The sequence below is a fragment of the Cricetulus griseus genome, chromosome 2 (assembly GCF_003668045.3).
Source record: "Cricetulus griseus strain 17A/GY chromosome 2, alternate assembly CriGri-PICRH-1.0, whole genome shotgun sequence".
NCBI lineage: Eukaryota > Metazoa > Chordata > Mammalia > Rodentia > Cricetidae > Cricetulus > Cricetulus griseus.
In genome coordinates this window covers 317,413,755-317,430,132 of record NC_048595.1, presented here as the reverse complement: position 1 = coordinate 317,430,132, position 16,378 = coordinate 317,413,755, and the positions used below count along the sequence as shown (strand labels likewise).

Sequence of the window (16,378 nt, the reverse complement as noted above, 5' to 3'; positions counted from 1 at the left end):
GGAGCTGGAAGGGACCCAAAGTTGTGCCTTGTGCCTATCCAGGGTGGCTGGGACCTATATTCCAGTTCTCTCAAGCTATCTCAAAGGTCAATAAGGAGAAAAGACTAAAGTTTGTCAGAACATGCTGGAAACCACCTGACCAGCCCACTGTAAGTGAACACGGGCAGATGCCCTGTGGACAAGTACATGCCCTTCATGGAAGAGCAGTTCAAAAACAAGTGAAGGAAACAGATCACCGTCCTGCATCTGCTATTAAGTCAAATACTTCCCTTCCCACTTTTGAGATTAATCACCTAGAACATGGAGGCCCCACCCCTTGCCAGGACCTTGGGAAGCCTGAGTCAGGGGAAAGTCTAAATAGGTAGGATTCACACAGAGAAGTCCTTACCTTGATGGTTCATGCCATTCTCGAAACAAAGAAATGTCTAAATGCGGTGTTATTGTTTTCATTTTCAACAACACTGGGATAGCTACAGTGGTATGCTATGAGCCAACTACCCTGTCTTTTTACCGTGAGGCTAATATTAACAGTTTGCCAACATAGTTAGACATATTAAATAAATAAAACTTCATAATTCCTGCTACTGTGACTCCCTTCAATCTCCCCCTCCCCAAATGCGTTATACTAGGCATTCACAGAGGTAGAGGCTCTTCTTAGAGCCTCTTAGAGGTAGTTCATGCTCCAGTGCAGTGTTCCAAAACACTTTTTAATATACTGTTTGTTCTCTTTTGTTGGAAGTCTTTGTGAAGATGTTGGCGAGTACTGCAAGTTGCCTCATATTTGCTTAGACTCTTTTGTGGTCTTCATCCTTGGCTCCCTGAAAGCACAGAGCTGAGTATGCAGGGTTTTCTGAGTCCACTCACCCCTCTTCCTGGCATTTGCCTGATTCTGATCTAGATGTACAGATCAGGCATGTGATGATGTCTGGCTTGGGTGGGATATCAACATGTCTAGTTCCTCGGTAACTTAGCTCCGAACTCAGACTCTGTATACCTCTACAATCTAGGGGCAAAGCTGAGCCCACAGGCTAATTACTTGAGACCCTAGCCAGGCTATCTACACCCTTTTGACTTCATTGTTTTCCAATTCTAGGGATGATGGCAATGGATTCGTTCCTACCACACATGGATGTGGTCCTACCATGCAGAGCAGTGTCTACCTCTGTCTCTCCTCTCCTCATCCTGTGCCACAGAGTCACATATAGAGTCAATTAATATTGGGGAAAGGTTCTTTACAATCTTGGACATTACTGTTTTTCCATGTCCTCAAAGCTCATGACATTTAAAAATTATTTTTTTTTTAGGCCTCAGGAAACTATGTAGAAGATGATGCAGGATTGTGAGAGCCAGTGGGGATGAAAGACACCAAAGAAATGGTGCCTTCCATCAGCAACAGTACTGACATGCATATGAACCACTGAGACCATGGTAGCTGCACAGGGCCTGCACAGGTCCCAGCCAGATGGAGTTCCAACATTGAGATGGGACATGGACTTGAGCCCTACTCCCACCCAGAAGTGATCTCCAATTGACAACCACTCACGAGGCACAAATCCCTTATCTCCAATGGAGTCTCAGTGGTTATGTGAACCACACTTAAGGGCAGGCTCCGTGCCCAGCAGTAGATGCCCAACACAAAAGGAACTCAATGGTCTTTTTGGAGATGTTTTGTCTCATAGTGCTTGCTTTCTTTGTTCAGGCATTTTTTACTTTCCTTGTCTTTTGCTTGTATAGTATGGTTTTCAATTTTGTGTTTTTATGAGTTGTATGTGTGTGCATTTGTGTGAATGTGTTTCTTATATTTTCTCCTTTTTATTTTTTCTGTTTTCTTTTCTCTGTCTATTTTGTTTTATTCTGGTTTGCGTTTTTTTATTGGCCTGTTTGTTTTCTAAATAGAGAGAAAAAGAAGTTGTGGAATTGAATACATGGAGAACTGGGGTGAATCTAGAAGGAGATGGGGGCAGGCTGCGAACAGAATGCACTATATGAAAAAATATTTTCAATAGATAAAAACTATCAGAGAGCTTGGTATTTTTCACTGGTAGTTAAAACAGAATGAATATGGCCCACGGCACTGAGAAAACATCACAAATCAGGCCCTGAGCATCTAAATTTACAAAACTCAAATTTGTCACATTACTAAACTCTTTTCTTTTGTTGCTGCCCTGCGATAGAACTTTGGCTAGCCTGTAACCCACTGTGTGGATCAGGCTGGCCTCAAATCCATGGATTTCCACCTGTCTCTGCATCCTGAGTTCTAGCATTAAAGGTGTGAGCCACCATACCTGGCTAAACTCTTTTTAAAAGCATTCAAACACACACACACACACGCACACTCATACACACTCACATACACATACACACTCATGCACACACACACTAACACACTCACACACATACACACACACACTAATACACACACTCACACACACACACTTTCACATGTCTCTGCTAGCCTTGAAAATCCTCTTTTTTTATTTTAATGCCATTCCTCATTTATGTCATTAATCCATCATCTCAGAGTTTCACTTTTTAGCCAGGAATGGTTTACAAGCAGGAAGTCTGATGTGTAAGTCTGAAAAGCAGTGAAAACAAACAGGAGATACAGAAAACTCCAGAATGTGGTTCTGTTGATGAGTGGGTTGGTCTCTCTTAGGGACACAGAGGTTAGTAACCAGCCAGTGTGCAAACAAATATAGACACGGCCAATCTGAATCTCTGTGTGTTCTCATGTGAGCAGAAGTCGGAATAAGAAGTCCTCAGTGGAAGGTATTTTGCAAAGAGGACAGCCACAATAATCTCCTGCCCAGCAGGTCTGTCTGCAATGTGAGGGTCACATTCCTCTCATTACAAAGAAGAATCACCTTCCATTCCCTGCAGTCAGGGTTGGCTTAGTCACTGAGCAATGAAATGAAATGGAAATGTTTTTCCTGGGATTGGCAAAGCTGGGCAACCTGCTCTAAGACACTGTACAAATGGAACATCTTCCTGGTTCTCTTTCTCAGTTGGGTATCCCATCAGCCGTATTTTATACACACACTCACTCAGTGTCCAGTATGCCTCTTTCCCCTTGCAAATGACAGCACAGTAGGTTCTCTTTGCTTCTGCAACCTCTAGGCAGCAGTGCATCTTGGGAGATTCTGCCAGACATGTTCACACAGAACTGATTTAGTTTTTAATAGCAGATCCTAGTAATGGCTAGCTTGGGCTGTCAACTTTACTGGATTGAGGAGCACTTACGGGTGGGTAAAGCATTCTCTGGAGACTGTCAGTGAGTCTTTCCCGAGTGGATTGTTGTATGGGTTAGTGAACCGAGTGGGAAGACATAGGTGGCACCACCCAGTAGACTGGTCGTCTGATGGGACAAGTAAGAAAAAGAAAGGGGTGTCTACACGCCCACTTCCCATCCTTGAGTAGGTGGGTACACTTTCTGCTGCTGTTGTCCATGGACTTACAGCAGAGTTTCTCCTGGGGACCTTCAGGCCTTTAGCCTTGTATCATTGGTCCTCTTGAGCTTCCTACTTCTTGAACTGAGTCAGTTTCTTTGACTCTCCCATCTACAGATTGCTGCTGTGGGACCAATTAACATTTGACTGTGTACGCCAATCTAATGTTAATAAATATACTCTTACAAGATATATATATATATATGCATATTATATAACATGTTATATAATATATATTCTATTGAAGAATCCTCATATGGTATCCTGTTATCACTGTAATTGACCCAGTCCACCAATGATAAGCATTATTAGAGTATTAAAAGGCAAATTGTTACAGTCAATATATTTTATATTGTCAGGCTATGTAAAGAGACAATTTGATTCTAAAGGACCTTAGGATTCTAAGTTCTGTTCCCCTCCCCAAAATACTTTTCAACTTCGAATTTAAAAATATATTCCCAGAGACAGGACTACCTTGTCAAAAGTAAATGATTTATTTTACAAAGCTTTTAAAAATTAACTCTTAACAGAACCTTTACAAACTTCTCTATAACATTTGCATTCTATACACTCAGCCAACGGATGAAAGACAAAAGCACCCAGTTATGTCAACTCTGTAAAAAAAAAAAATAATATACAAGTAACATAGACTGAATTAACAAAGGCTAAAGCCAATTCTTTAATCCTCCTATCAATGGATAAATCTCTAGGTTGCCACATACTGACAGCAGTTAGCATGTTTCTTAACATTATTAAATGTAAAAATAGACTGGTTGTTTAGAGGCATAATTTGTAAAGCAAGCCAATTAAATGAGTTTCAATCAATACTGGCTTTTGGAACTTCTTGGAAAACATCTACAAGCATCGCCCAGCTCCTGGAGAACAATGATGGATCTTTTTCACTCAGGCACTTTACTTCACCACCAAAGCCCTTATATTCTTTGTAGGCTTCAAGGTGAGGGTGTACCAATTGACCTTGGAGCTCTCCATCTGGGTGGACACTTGGTTATATTCTCAAAGCACTACAGGTGAGCCCAGGTTGGAGAGAATCTCTTTCATTTACATCATCTCCTGAAGAATCTGAGGGCTTAGGACATCACTCTATAGACTCATTTGATGACTCTGCAGACATAAAGTCAACTGCCAAAGAGATCACTTGGATGTTCCCAGTCTCTGGCACTGCATGTTGGTTTATGAAAAGGCAGTTGGAGAGAGACAGAAGGCAGAGAGAAAGAGGCATGGTCTGACCTTAGGCCTGACAGTGTTTATTCACACTGAGGGGCCACTTTTGTCATCCAAGTGTGAGGATGGTCAATATGCCTACTGAAGATGGAATGCGGCCTCTCATAGGGGTGGGAATGAGTTCCATAGCCCACAAGGGAAGCTGGGAAGTGTAGTCTTTTAGCAGGAAGCTATCAGACTTTCAGGATTCCTCTCTCCACCCTATACTTACTGACTACAGTGATTTGTTCTCTAGTCTGGTAAAATATTCCTGTGAAGCTGTCTAAAGAATGTATTGTTAAGGGCTGGAGAGATGACTCACAGTTAAAAGCATTTTCCCAGAAGATGCAGGTTTGATTCCCAGCATACAAACTCCAGGTCATAACTGTCTGTAACTCCAGTTCCAGGGGATCCGCACCAGGCATGCAAGTGGTGCACAGACATACAGGAATGCAAAGTGCCCATACATGTGAAAATAAAATTTAAAAAAGAATACATGTTGCATACATGGTATATTTATATATACATTAAATTATGGTTTAAAAAAAAACCCTCCAAATTGTGTGATTGCCACTGTGTGAAGGTCAGACTGTTACGGCCACCATATGGAGGCCACAGTGTGATAATGTCTGGGTAACAGCCACTGTTTGGTGGTCACTGTGTGACATCCACTGTGTTATGACCACCATGTAATGACCACTCTATGATGGTCACCATATGATTACCATAGAATGAGGCCATTGTGTGACGGTTACTTTGTGATGGCCACTATATGATGGTAATAGTTTGATGGCCACATTTTGATGGTTACAATGGTAACTGTTCAATGGTCAATACATGATGACCACTGTATGATGTACACAATGTGGTGGCCACTATGTGATGGTCACTGTTTGCTGGTCTCTGTGTGATGGTCATTGTATGATAAGGTTTCTATTGCTGTGAAGAGACACCATGGCTATGGCAACTTTTACAAAGGAAAACATTTAATTGGGGTGTCTTACAGTTCAGAGGTTTAGTCCATTATCATTAAGGCAATACACACCAGCATGAAGGCAGACATGGTACTGGGGAAGGAGCTGAGGTCCTACATCTTGATCCACAGGCAACAAGAAGTGAACTGAGACAATGGGCATGGATTGAGCATACATGAGACATCAAAGTCTCTCCACCCCCACAGTGACACACTTTTTCCAAGGCCATACCTACTCCAACAGAGTCACCCCTCCTAATAGTGCTATTCCCTATGAGATTATGGGGGCCAATTATATTCAAACTACCAGATGGCAACCATGTGACAGTGACTCTGTGATAGTCACAGTGGCCACTCTTTGATCATCACTTTAAGATGGACAGCTTGTGAAGGTCACAGTGAGATGACCATTGTGTGATGAACACTGTGTAATTGTCACTCTGTGATGGCTTCTGTGTGATGACCAGTGTGATGGCCTCTAAGTGATGACCACTGAGTGATGTTCACTGTGTATGGTCACAGCCTGATGGACAATGTTTGTTGGGCACCAAATGATAGTCACTGTGATATAGCTATTGTGTGATAGCCACAATATACTGGCCACTGAGTAGTGGACAGTGTGTGATGGCAGTTGTGTGATAACAACTGAATGATGGCTACTGTGTCACAGTCAATATTTGATGACCACTGAGTGACAACCACTGAGCAATGGCCACTATTGGAGGTCACTGTGTAATGGCTACATTGTGATGGCCACTATGTGATGACCGCTGAATGATGGCCACCTTTTGATAGTCGGAGTGTGACAGTTACTATGTGATGGCCATCGTGTGATCACTGTTTGATGACCACCATGTAATGGCCACAGTGTGATTGCCACTGTTTGATGGCCATAGTATAATGACCACTGTTTGGTGGTGCCTGTGTGATGGTATTGTATTGTAAGATACCCACCCTGTGACAGGGTTTGGGATATGCTCTATATCAGAGCACTTGTCTAGCACACAAGAGCCCTAGGTTTGATCCCCAGCTCCATTATATTCTCCCAACCATGCTAAAAGGTGTCTGTTTTCCCTCTCTCCCAAAATATGCCATTACTACACTATAAATAACTGTCCAGAATTCTCATTCAAACTATAGGTTTTATAACTGTGAAATGAAGGTGCTAAATTCTCAGTAGCTTGTTGTTATCTTCTTAGCTCTTCTCTGAGAAACTTCCAGCTGTGATTGCATCACTTATTCTTATTAAGATACTGAGTTAAATTGTATGAATTTGGGAAGGATGAAATTAAGAAAAAAGAAAGCTGAAGAAACATAAAGTTAATGTGATCTATTTATGTGAAAAAAGAAGGTAGGTCCATTCTAATGGTAAATCATGGTCAGCCCAGCAGATAAAACATCATCTGGCAGGCAGTGGTGGCACATACTTTTAATCTCAGCACTCTGGAGGCAGAGGCAGGTGGATAGCTATGAATTTGAGGCCAGCCTGGTCTACAAAGAGAGCTCAGGACAGTCAGTGCTACACAGAGAAAACCTGTCTCAACCCCAGTCCCCAAACAAAACAAAACAAAAACCACCACCAGGAGTTGCTTCCGAAGGAAGAGGCTCCATTCTCTGCATGTGTCTGAAGAAAGATTTGGGTCAAGGGCAGACGAAATGAAAAAGGTAGTTCTCATCAAAATGCACATTTTTGTTTGTTTGAGACAGGGTCTTGTTAGTCCAGGCTGGCCTCAGACTTCTTATGCAGTCAAGGATGACTTTGAACTACTGATTCTTCTGCTTCTTCCTCCCAGGTGCTGAGATTGCAGACACGGGCCACCTTGCCTAGCTTCTCAAGAGGTGCATTTTAATGTGCTTTAGCAGTCATTTTTGAAAAATTGCAAAGGACTATGGAAACTTTTAATGTTTTCAGAAATGCACAGATGTCAATAATGTAGCCATTTTACAGGTTTCTTTTTTAAATTTGTGTAAAATAGATCCAGGCCAAAGGACTAATTTCTAAGTGGCCTTCATCAACCTTTTAAGTATTTCTTTTTAGTTCACTGGTTTTCATTTGTCATTGCAACTGCAGACAGAGGAGGACCACTCCCATGTTTTTCAGTGCAGTTTCCACACATGCTTCCTGTGAAGACGGGGGATGCTGGTCAGACAATAATGGGTGCAGACATTTTTTTTTAATATGATGGGGTTCTTAGACTTCTTCAGTAGTTACTGTATTTGTTGAGAACAGCACCCCAAAGTTTGCCTTTGTTCTATTTTTTCTCTTCTCCTTTTCTCTCATTCCTCCCCACTCCTCTCTTCTGCCTCCCCCTCCCCCCCCCCTTTTTTTGCTTCCTGTGGTCTTTTGAAATAGGGTCTCACCGTGTAGCCCAGTCTGGTCTCAAACTTGCTATCTTCTTCTGTCGTCCCAAGTGTGGGGACTTCAGGTGCACAGCACCATACAGGCATGGCTTTTCCTATTTGAGGGAGTTAATTAGCAGTAATGTTTATTTGAAAGGAAATAATGTGTCAGATGTAGGTGCTTTTCAACAGATATGAAACAGAAAACTAATAACTCAGGAGACATAGGCAGCCTTTGCATACCCATGATGAGTTATTCTCTCTGTAATGAAGCACCATCTCTCCAGACACAGGGTTAGGTATGGATGACATGAGTAGAATTATTCTCCTTAATTACAGTGGATGCTCATGAAACACATTTAGCTAGAAAATGATTTTCAAGTTTTAACACTCAATATTCTCAAATATTCTATAGACATATTACATCTATAGGATGATGTAACCCAATGACATATTACACCCATAGAATAGAAATGGAGTTTGGAAATTGAAGCAGGAAACTGACTTGAACACCAAAGCTGTCAATCACTTGAGAGAGTGTGCTTATAATCATAAAAATCCTAGCATTAGTGGTGTGTTTGCATTTTTGTGTTCCTATGATCAAAATACTGGAGAGAAACTTCTGGTCCAACAGATTGCTTTTGGCTTCTGGTTTCAGAGGATTCAGTCCATGTTTGCTTGATCTCTTGCACTTGGCCAAGACATCATGGTGGTAGCAGTGGGTGGCAGATCGGAGCTGTTCTCTGCTTGGCTAAATAAGAAGCTGCGGGTGATGGAAAGAGGCAAGAATGTCACACACTAAGAACCTGCTTCCAGTGATCTATCTTCTTCAGCTAGGCCCCAATTTCCAGTTTCCAGAACCTTCCAATGAGCTCTAATTAAGGACTAGACAAAGAGGAGGGAAGAGAGAGAGAGGTGAGATGTGCGTGTATATGTTTATGAGGTATGTACACATGTTTGAGTGTGTTAATGTGGACGTGTGTGTGCTACTACGTGTGCAGTGATCGCACGACATCCTTAACATTGGTCCTTGCCCTCTGCTTTTTTTGAAGCAAGGTCTCTTGTTTGCTTCTTTGTATGCCAGGCTACATGGGCCTACGAGCTCCCAGTGACTCTGCCTCCAGTCTTCCTGTAGGAACGCTGGGGTTATAGACGTACACTATCATGGCTGGTTTTACCTGGGTGTTGGGATCTGAACTGAGGTTCTCACACTTGTGTGGAAAGTACTTTACCCACTTCTCCCTATTTCCTTAAACAAACAAACAAACAATCTTTTTATGAAACGTCAGTTTTTCAGAGCACAACTTAAGTCTGAGGCCACGTGACTGCATGACGGTCTGTGAAAACTTGGCTAGGGTTTCTGAATGCACAATGTCTAAACAGCAATTCAAAATTAAATGTAAAATGGATCTGATGTGTGTCCAACAGCACTCACCCATGTTGGTTGTATCACTCAGCTTCACTGAAGCTTGGGTCACTTTCCAAGGTCACATTTGCACTACAGGCTTGGTTTCTAGACTATCACATGGAACCAACTGCCTTAGTTTGACTGTGCATACACTTTTCTGGTGTTGTAGGAACATCATAATTTGGTTATGGAACATAAGAACGTCTGATACTTTCCTTCCCTTACTTCTGAGTGTGTCTTTAGATTGCCCTGTGCTAGAATGACAAACTTGACCTTGATAAAAAATTTTTTTCAATGAGTTTTGGTTTGGAATTAGAAAAGAAATTTCAAAAAATTTTGTCATCCTAAACAAACTTCAGGCATTTTATACCACACATTTGAGTGAGGCATTGCTGATTATAAAATCGTTGTTCTCAGCACTGGTGCTCATTAAATCAAAGTGTCAATCAAATGCAGACAAACACGGAACATACTTTATGTCATACTGCAGTATCAAATATTCAGTCAAAATTTAATTCTTTATATAAAAGTAAATAGACGAACTCCATTTGCATGCAAATTTGCTGTTACTTTAGTAAATGGCAAAATTGTATCTATACCAAAGAATAGTTCTAAAATAAGGTTATTAATGATTTATTACCAGTAAATGTTTGACACATCACCAAAGGTCAAAGCTGGGAGTGTTTATGAGCATGTTTCCAGTGAAGTTTAACTGAGGCAGGAATGTGGACACCATTCTTTGGTCTGGGGCCTTGAACTGAATAAAGAGGTGTGGTTGGGAGAGTGAGGGAGCTCCAGCTGAGGACCTGCACCCCTGCTTCCTGCTCTGTCCAGACATGAGACCTCATCTGGAGACGAGGAGTCACAGCATCCTCAGACTGTGAGCCAAAGAAAACCCTCCCCCTTCTGCTTTATTTTTGCCAGGGATTTGGTCACAGCATTGAGATGAGTAACTAGTCACAACATCCATAAATATGTGATGTATATTATAACTAAAGACAAGTGGCAAATACAAATGCTTTAGAAGGACAGTTTTCAGAGCCTGGGTATTTCTGAGTGTCAGAGACTATGTAGACTCAAGACGTAAGAGCCCGGAAAACATGTTAAGCTGGCTAAGCAGAGATATTTTGACCAAAGAGAGAAGGTGGTTGGTGTTAGAAGGTTGCATCTGTCGATGTCTGTGGACTCGAGGAAAGAAATTCCCTCCTTCAGCAAGGTGGCCCAACCTTAGCTGTTTGGAGGCTCTCAGAGGAATTCTGAGGCCACTATACTGCTCTTCCATATGCCTGACAGGGAAACAAGAGGTTCTAGGTCATGTCTCTTAGCAAAGAGAGACATTTAGATAGGTAGAAACAAGTCTTGGGGCTTTGAGAAGCATTTGGGGTTCACCTGGGTTCCAGTTTTCTAAGAGTCTTGATGAGACCCATGGGGCACTGTGTTAGTTATTTTTCACATTGCACTAACAAAACACCTGACAAAGCAACTTAACAGAAGAAAGGTTTATTGTGGCTTACAGTTTGAAGGTACAGTCATCAGGGCAGGGACAGGTGTGGTGAGAGAGCTGTGAGCCATTCAGTCACATTGCGTTCACACTCAGGGAGCAGAGAGATGAATACTGTAGCTCAGTTCACTTTCTCCTTTAAAAAAAAAAAATCGAGGGCTGGAGAGATGGCCCAGAGGTTAAGAGCACTGGCTGCTATTCCAGAGGTCCTGAGTTCAATTCCCAGCAACCACATGGTGGCTCACAACTATCCATTATGAGATCTGGTACCCTCTTCTGGTGTGCAGATATACATGGAAGCACAATGTTGTATATATAATAAATAAATAAAATCTTAAAAAAATAAAATAAAATAAGCATTCACAATTTTAAAAAAATAGATCTACTCAGGCAGTGGTGGTACACATGCCTTTAATCCCAGCAGAGGCAGAGGCAGGGGGATCTCTGTGAGTTCGAGGCCAGCCTGGTCTACAAAGCTACACAGAGAAACCCTGTCTCAAAAAGCAAAATAAAACAAAATAGATCTATTTCACTATTTTTTATGTGTACGAGTGGTTTGCTTGCATGATGTATGTGCACCATATGCCTGCCTGGTGCTAGGGAGGACAGAAGAGGGTAGCATACTTCCTGGAAAGGAAGTTACAGATGGTTGTGAATCGCCGTGTGGGTGCAGGGAACCAAATCTCAGGCCTCTACAGGAGCAACACAGGCCCTTAATTGCTGAGACATCACTCCAGCTTTCTTTCTTTTTACTAAGCTCTTGAGACTGTGCCACCCACATTCAGGGTGGATTTTCTCTCCTTGGTTAAATCTTTCTGGACACACCCAGAGGTGTCTCCATGGTGACTCTAAGTCTGGTTAACCAGAGAGTGAAGATTAACTATCATAGGCACTTCAAGATCTTCTCCCTTGGGTGTTTTGGTTGTGTTGGTTTAAGAGCTAGGGACACAGCTGGGCAGTAAAACCAGTCCTTACTAACCTCATGTGGCAGACTGGCCTCCATCTCTACCTATCAAAAAGAAAATAGTGGGTTGTCATCTGAAGAAGTTTAAGAAGGCTGCCTTGGACAAAAGGGCAGCTCTCTCACTTATGCAAAAGGAACCTGATGTAATATTTAACCATTGGTGAGAGGAGCTGCTTGGACAAAGTCTGTCCAGGAAAAAAGAACAAGACCAGAGTTGCCGTTCAATGGAGGAAGAAGTCCATGGGTCTCTATAGAAATTCTCTAGTCAGTCATAAAAGACAGATAATGTCTTTGAAGATTCTTTACATCAGCTTAGGCTTAGTTGCAAAACAGGGGAGGTTCAAAAAGTCAGCTGTTTGTCTTACATTGGAGACCTGGAACTGTGCAGCCACCAGAACACAGGGCCTGAGGTCGGTGTCCAGGCAACATCTTACCACATCTGATGCTCATGCAAAACCTCTGCCAGCAATGCGGCACACAGAAAGGGCTCCTGTGCTGTCTTCCTTCTCCCCAGCCGCAGAAAGCTAGAGAAACGTGAACCCAGGCCAGGATACAGCAGGTTCTCAGAGCCTTGCTGAGAGCTGTGGCTTGAGTGGAATCCCAAGGCTTGTACGTTACTCACTTCTTGGATTCATGTATTGATGGTATTTGGAGATCAAGCCTTTGGGACATAATCAGGTGGGGGGGCCCTCTGATGGTATTAGTGGCTTTCTGAGAGGAAGAGAGACATGTACTGTAGTGTTCTCATCAGGTGGTGGAGGCGGCAGAGAGAAGACCGTCTGTAGATGCCAGCATGTTGATATTGGTCCCAGAAACATGGAACTGTGAAAAATAGCTGTCTTTTCTGTAAAAATGACTCAGCTGTGGTTTCCTGTTAGAAAATGGCCTAGGAGATTCCTTACATGAGTAAGACTGGAAATACTATGTATGGACCCCTATTTCTGCTGAGGTGACCCAGCCAGAAACCCCAGGCAGTGGTGACACACTATTTTAATGCCAGGACTCGAGAGGCAGAGGCAGGCAGATCTCTGTGAGTTCAAAGCCAGCCTGGTCTACAGTGCTAGTTCCAGGACAGTCTGGAACCCTATCTCTAAAAATCAAGAATCAAAACCAAAACAAAAAGTTCAGTTAGGTTTCAGGCAGGTGGTAGATACACCAAGAACTCCTTTCACCTTGGGAGCAGTGCTGCCATTTACACAAACCTGGCTTTGGTAGGATAGAAACACAACTGAGTGCAGTGCCATGACTATAGGAAAGCATCTCCTGACACAACAGTGGCTTGAGAAGTGTTTATTATTATTCTTATTTAATGAGTAGATGTCTAGATGAATGAATGTAAAGTAGAAAGACAGTTGGCCACTGTTTCATAAAACAGAAACCTCCATTTTCTGGAAACCTGCAACAAAACTTCAGACCTCATTTCTTGGACCTTAGTTCTTCTAAACAAAGTTCAGCCTGTGCATGTTATACTCTGTTAACCACGGAAAACCAAAGGTCCTACTCTAACTAACCTGAACCTGCACTCCCTGCTCCCACAGACTCGGTCTCCTCTCATGTTAGATAGTTGTGTGGGAAGCCATGGAGCACAACACTAGCAGCTCAGAGGACTTCCCGCTTAATGTGTTCTCTGTCACTCCTTACACACCCAGTACCGCCGACATCCAGGTGTCCGACGACGACAAGGCGGGGGCCACTTTGCTTTTCTCGGGTATCTTTCTAGGACTGGTGGGGATCACGTTCACTGTCATGGGCTGGATCAAGTACCAGGGTGTCTCCCACTTTGAATGGACCCAGCTCCTCGGGCCCATCCTCCTCTCAGTCGGAGTGACCTTCATCCTGATCGCTGTGTGCAAGTTCAAAATGCTATCCTGCCAGTTGTGCACAGAAAGTGAGGAAAGGGTCCTGGATTCGGACCAGACTTCGGGAGGACAGTCGTTCGTTTTCACCGGCATCAACCAGCCCATCACCTTCCACGGGGCCACCGTGGTGCAGTACATTCCTCCTCCTTACGCTTCTCAGGAGCCTCTGGGGATGAACGCCGCCTATCTGCAGCCCATGATGAACCCTTGCGGTCTTGTACCTTCTAGCGGGGCAGTGGCTGCCGCACCAAGTCCCCCTCAGTACTATACCATTTACCCTCAAGACAATGCTGCATTTGTGGAGAACGAGGGCTACCCTCCTTTCGTGGCTGTTGGAAATGACAGGTATGCTGGGTGCTGGGATTGTTCCTCTCCCATTTAGCATCACAATGAGTATCTATGGCTATGTTTGGACCTACAGGCAGGTGATAGGGACTGTAAACAGTGTAACCTGCCACCCAGGGTGACGGCAATGGATCTCTGCAAGTGCAACTGTGTTTTGTGCTGTTTCAGGCCCAGCTCTGATGCCGACCAGCTAGAAGGGATGCAGATGGAAGAAGAGGACTGTGTACACTTCTCTCCTCCCCCCTATGAGGAGATATATGCCCTCCCTCGCTAGGGATTGTAATGCTAGGGAATGGACATTTGAATCATTGTGATGTGATACTTGGAGAAATTTGTGTCGTGATCTTCAAAAGTTAAATGCCAAAGCAGTGCAGACAATCTTACAGATGTCATTCAAGCTGGGAAAGAAGTGGGGGTGGGGTGTGAAATGTCACAAGACTGTTAAATTAAGCTGCCCTGGGGAAATTGCCCTGCTGCGGGTTTGAATTCTCAGAGGTAAGAAATTCTCTGCAGCTGGCAGCATCACTTAGAATGATATGTAGCATGCTCAGTGCCAGAAAAACAAAAACAAAAACAAACCCAAGTAAGATCCCTCTACTAAGGTTCACCTGTTTTCCCCACCCCCACCCCGTCTCCATTTCAAGGCATTAGTGTCTTGGGAGTTTCAACTCCAGCAGTCATGACAGCTTTCAGAGTGATGACAGTGAAGCAGGGAAGAGAAAGGAGGCCCCATAGAGATTTCCCTGCACCCATGCCAGACCTTCCAAAGTCGACTTACTTATCCCAAACAACCTCGTTGCTGTTTGTTTTCCCTTGGATATCGAAAAGTCTGTAAAAGAAATAAAAAAGGGACAGCCCATTAACAAATAAATGAATAGAGTGAAATAAAATAATGCCTCATGTTAGAATAGTATGGATGGCTGATGAGACAGTGTGGAAGAGATCAGTGGAATAATGAATAAAATCCATAAGCTGTCACCAAATTACAGTGACTCCCACTGCTACTATATTCTTCTGCAAGGCTGAAATTCAAGGTATAATGTATGTGAGTGAGTTCCTGGTCCCCACTCCCCTACCCCCACCCCCAGGCTACATCTGTTGGCTTCAACTAGCTCAGCCAGGTGGCTTACCAAACACAACGTTCCACAGATTCAAGCTGCCCTGTCACTGGACAGCTGTGAATCAAGGCGACCATCTCCACAGGTGAGAAGAGCTCATAATACTCAGAACACAGGAAGCTGATCACCTTCATCTTTTTAAATCTCAACTGTGTCATCAGCAACCATAACAAAGGTGCAGACTTTAGGTGTCTAAAGGTTTTACAAAGAGAAAGGGCCATTCATGGTAAAGGTGTTTTTCCCAGGAAAGAAACAAGAATAAGCAGGTCTTTAAGGTTTTGGGAATTAATATATATATATATATATATATATATTATATATATGTTATTTTTATTTTTTATCAGAAATATCTAGCTTTTTCTATGATAGTAAAATAATCTTGGCTTATTACTATGATTCATATTATGCATTAGGGATAAAAGCTTTTATAGTTAGTTTTCACATTGGTAATAACAAGTAATAGAAAACTAGAAGTCTTTATACTCAGCATGCTGACTCTCTATCCAACATGTTCATGAAATCCTGGACACTCACTATTGTAACTGTGTAGATCAGGCTGGCCTCAATCTCACAGAGATCCACTTGCCTCTGCCTCTACATGTGCCGAGATTAAAGGCACCAACACGACCAGCAAAATCCCCCAATTCTTAGCTAAGGGTCTCTTAGCTAAGGGCCGCTGACTTTAGGGAGAAAACTGGGAGAAGAGAACATGACAGAGCATCATTAATGACATGCTGACTGACAAATGACACAGCCCTATCCCTCATCCTTCTGCCATATAATCATGATTTGAGTCATAATGAGCGTGGAAAGGAAAATATCAGGAAAGCGAATCTGCACAGAGCTGGGTTGGACAAGGCAGACAGTCACATTGGCATTGCTGGGAGAGTCAGCTTTTCAGGAATGGGACCTCTGGGGATTTTAGCTCCAGGCAGCACAATCATTCAACACCACTGTTGTAATCCCTATGCCAACATAGATGTCATTTATGTCTCCAATAACGCTACTTCAGGACTAATGTCCTCAGGAGTTTAAGGTGTATGTGAGGTTTGCAATAGTGTCGGGATCAGAAAACTGGAATTTGGGAGCTAAGAGTGTAGTTCAGTTGATATACTACAAACATAGCATTCAGAGCCCTGGCTTGATCCCCACTGCTACATATGCTGATCATGCCGGTCCATGCCTGTGACCCAAGCACTCAGG

At 43.0% G+C, this 16,378-nt stretch overlaps 1 protein-coding gene across 1 annotated transcript; it reads left to right on the top strand.

Moving 5' to 3' along the window:
- The first annotated feature begins 13,431 nt into the window (after positions 1-13,431).
- Positions 13,432-14,331, top strand: Tmem174 (transmembrane protein 174). The gene is made up of 2 exons (XM_027401229.2): positions 13,432-14,057; positions 14,226-14,331. Exons 1-2 carry the CDS (start codon positions 13,432-13,434, stop codon positions 14,329-14,331), a joined length of 732 nt encoding a protein of 243 aa, XP_027257030.1.
- Positions 14,332-16,378: the final 2,047 nt, after the last annotated feature.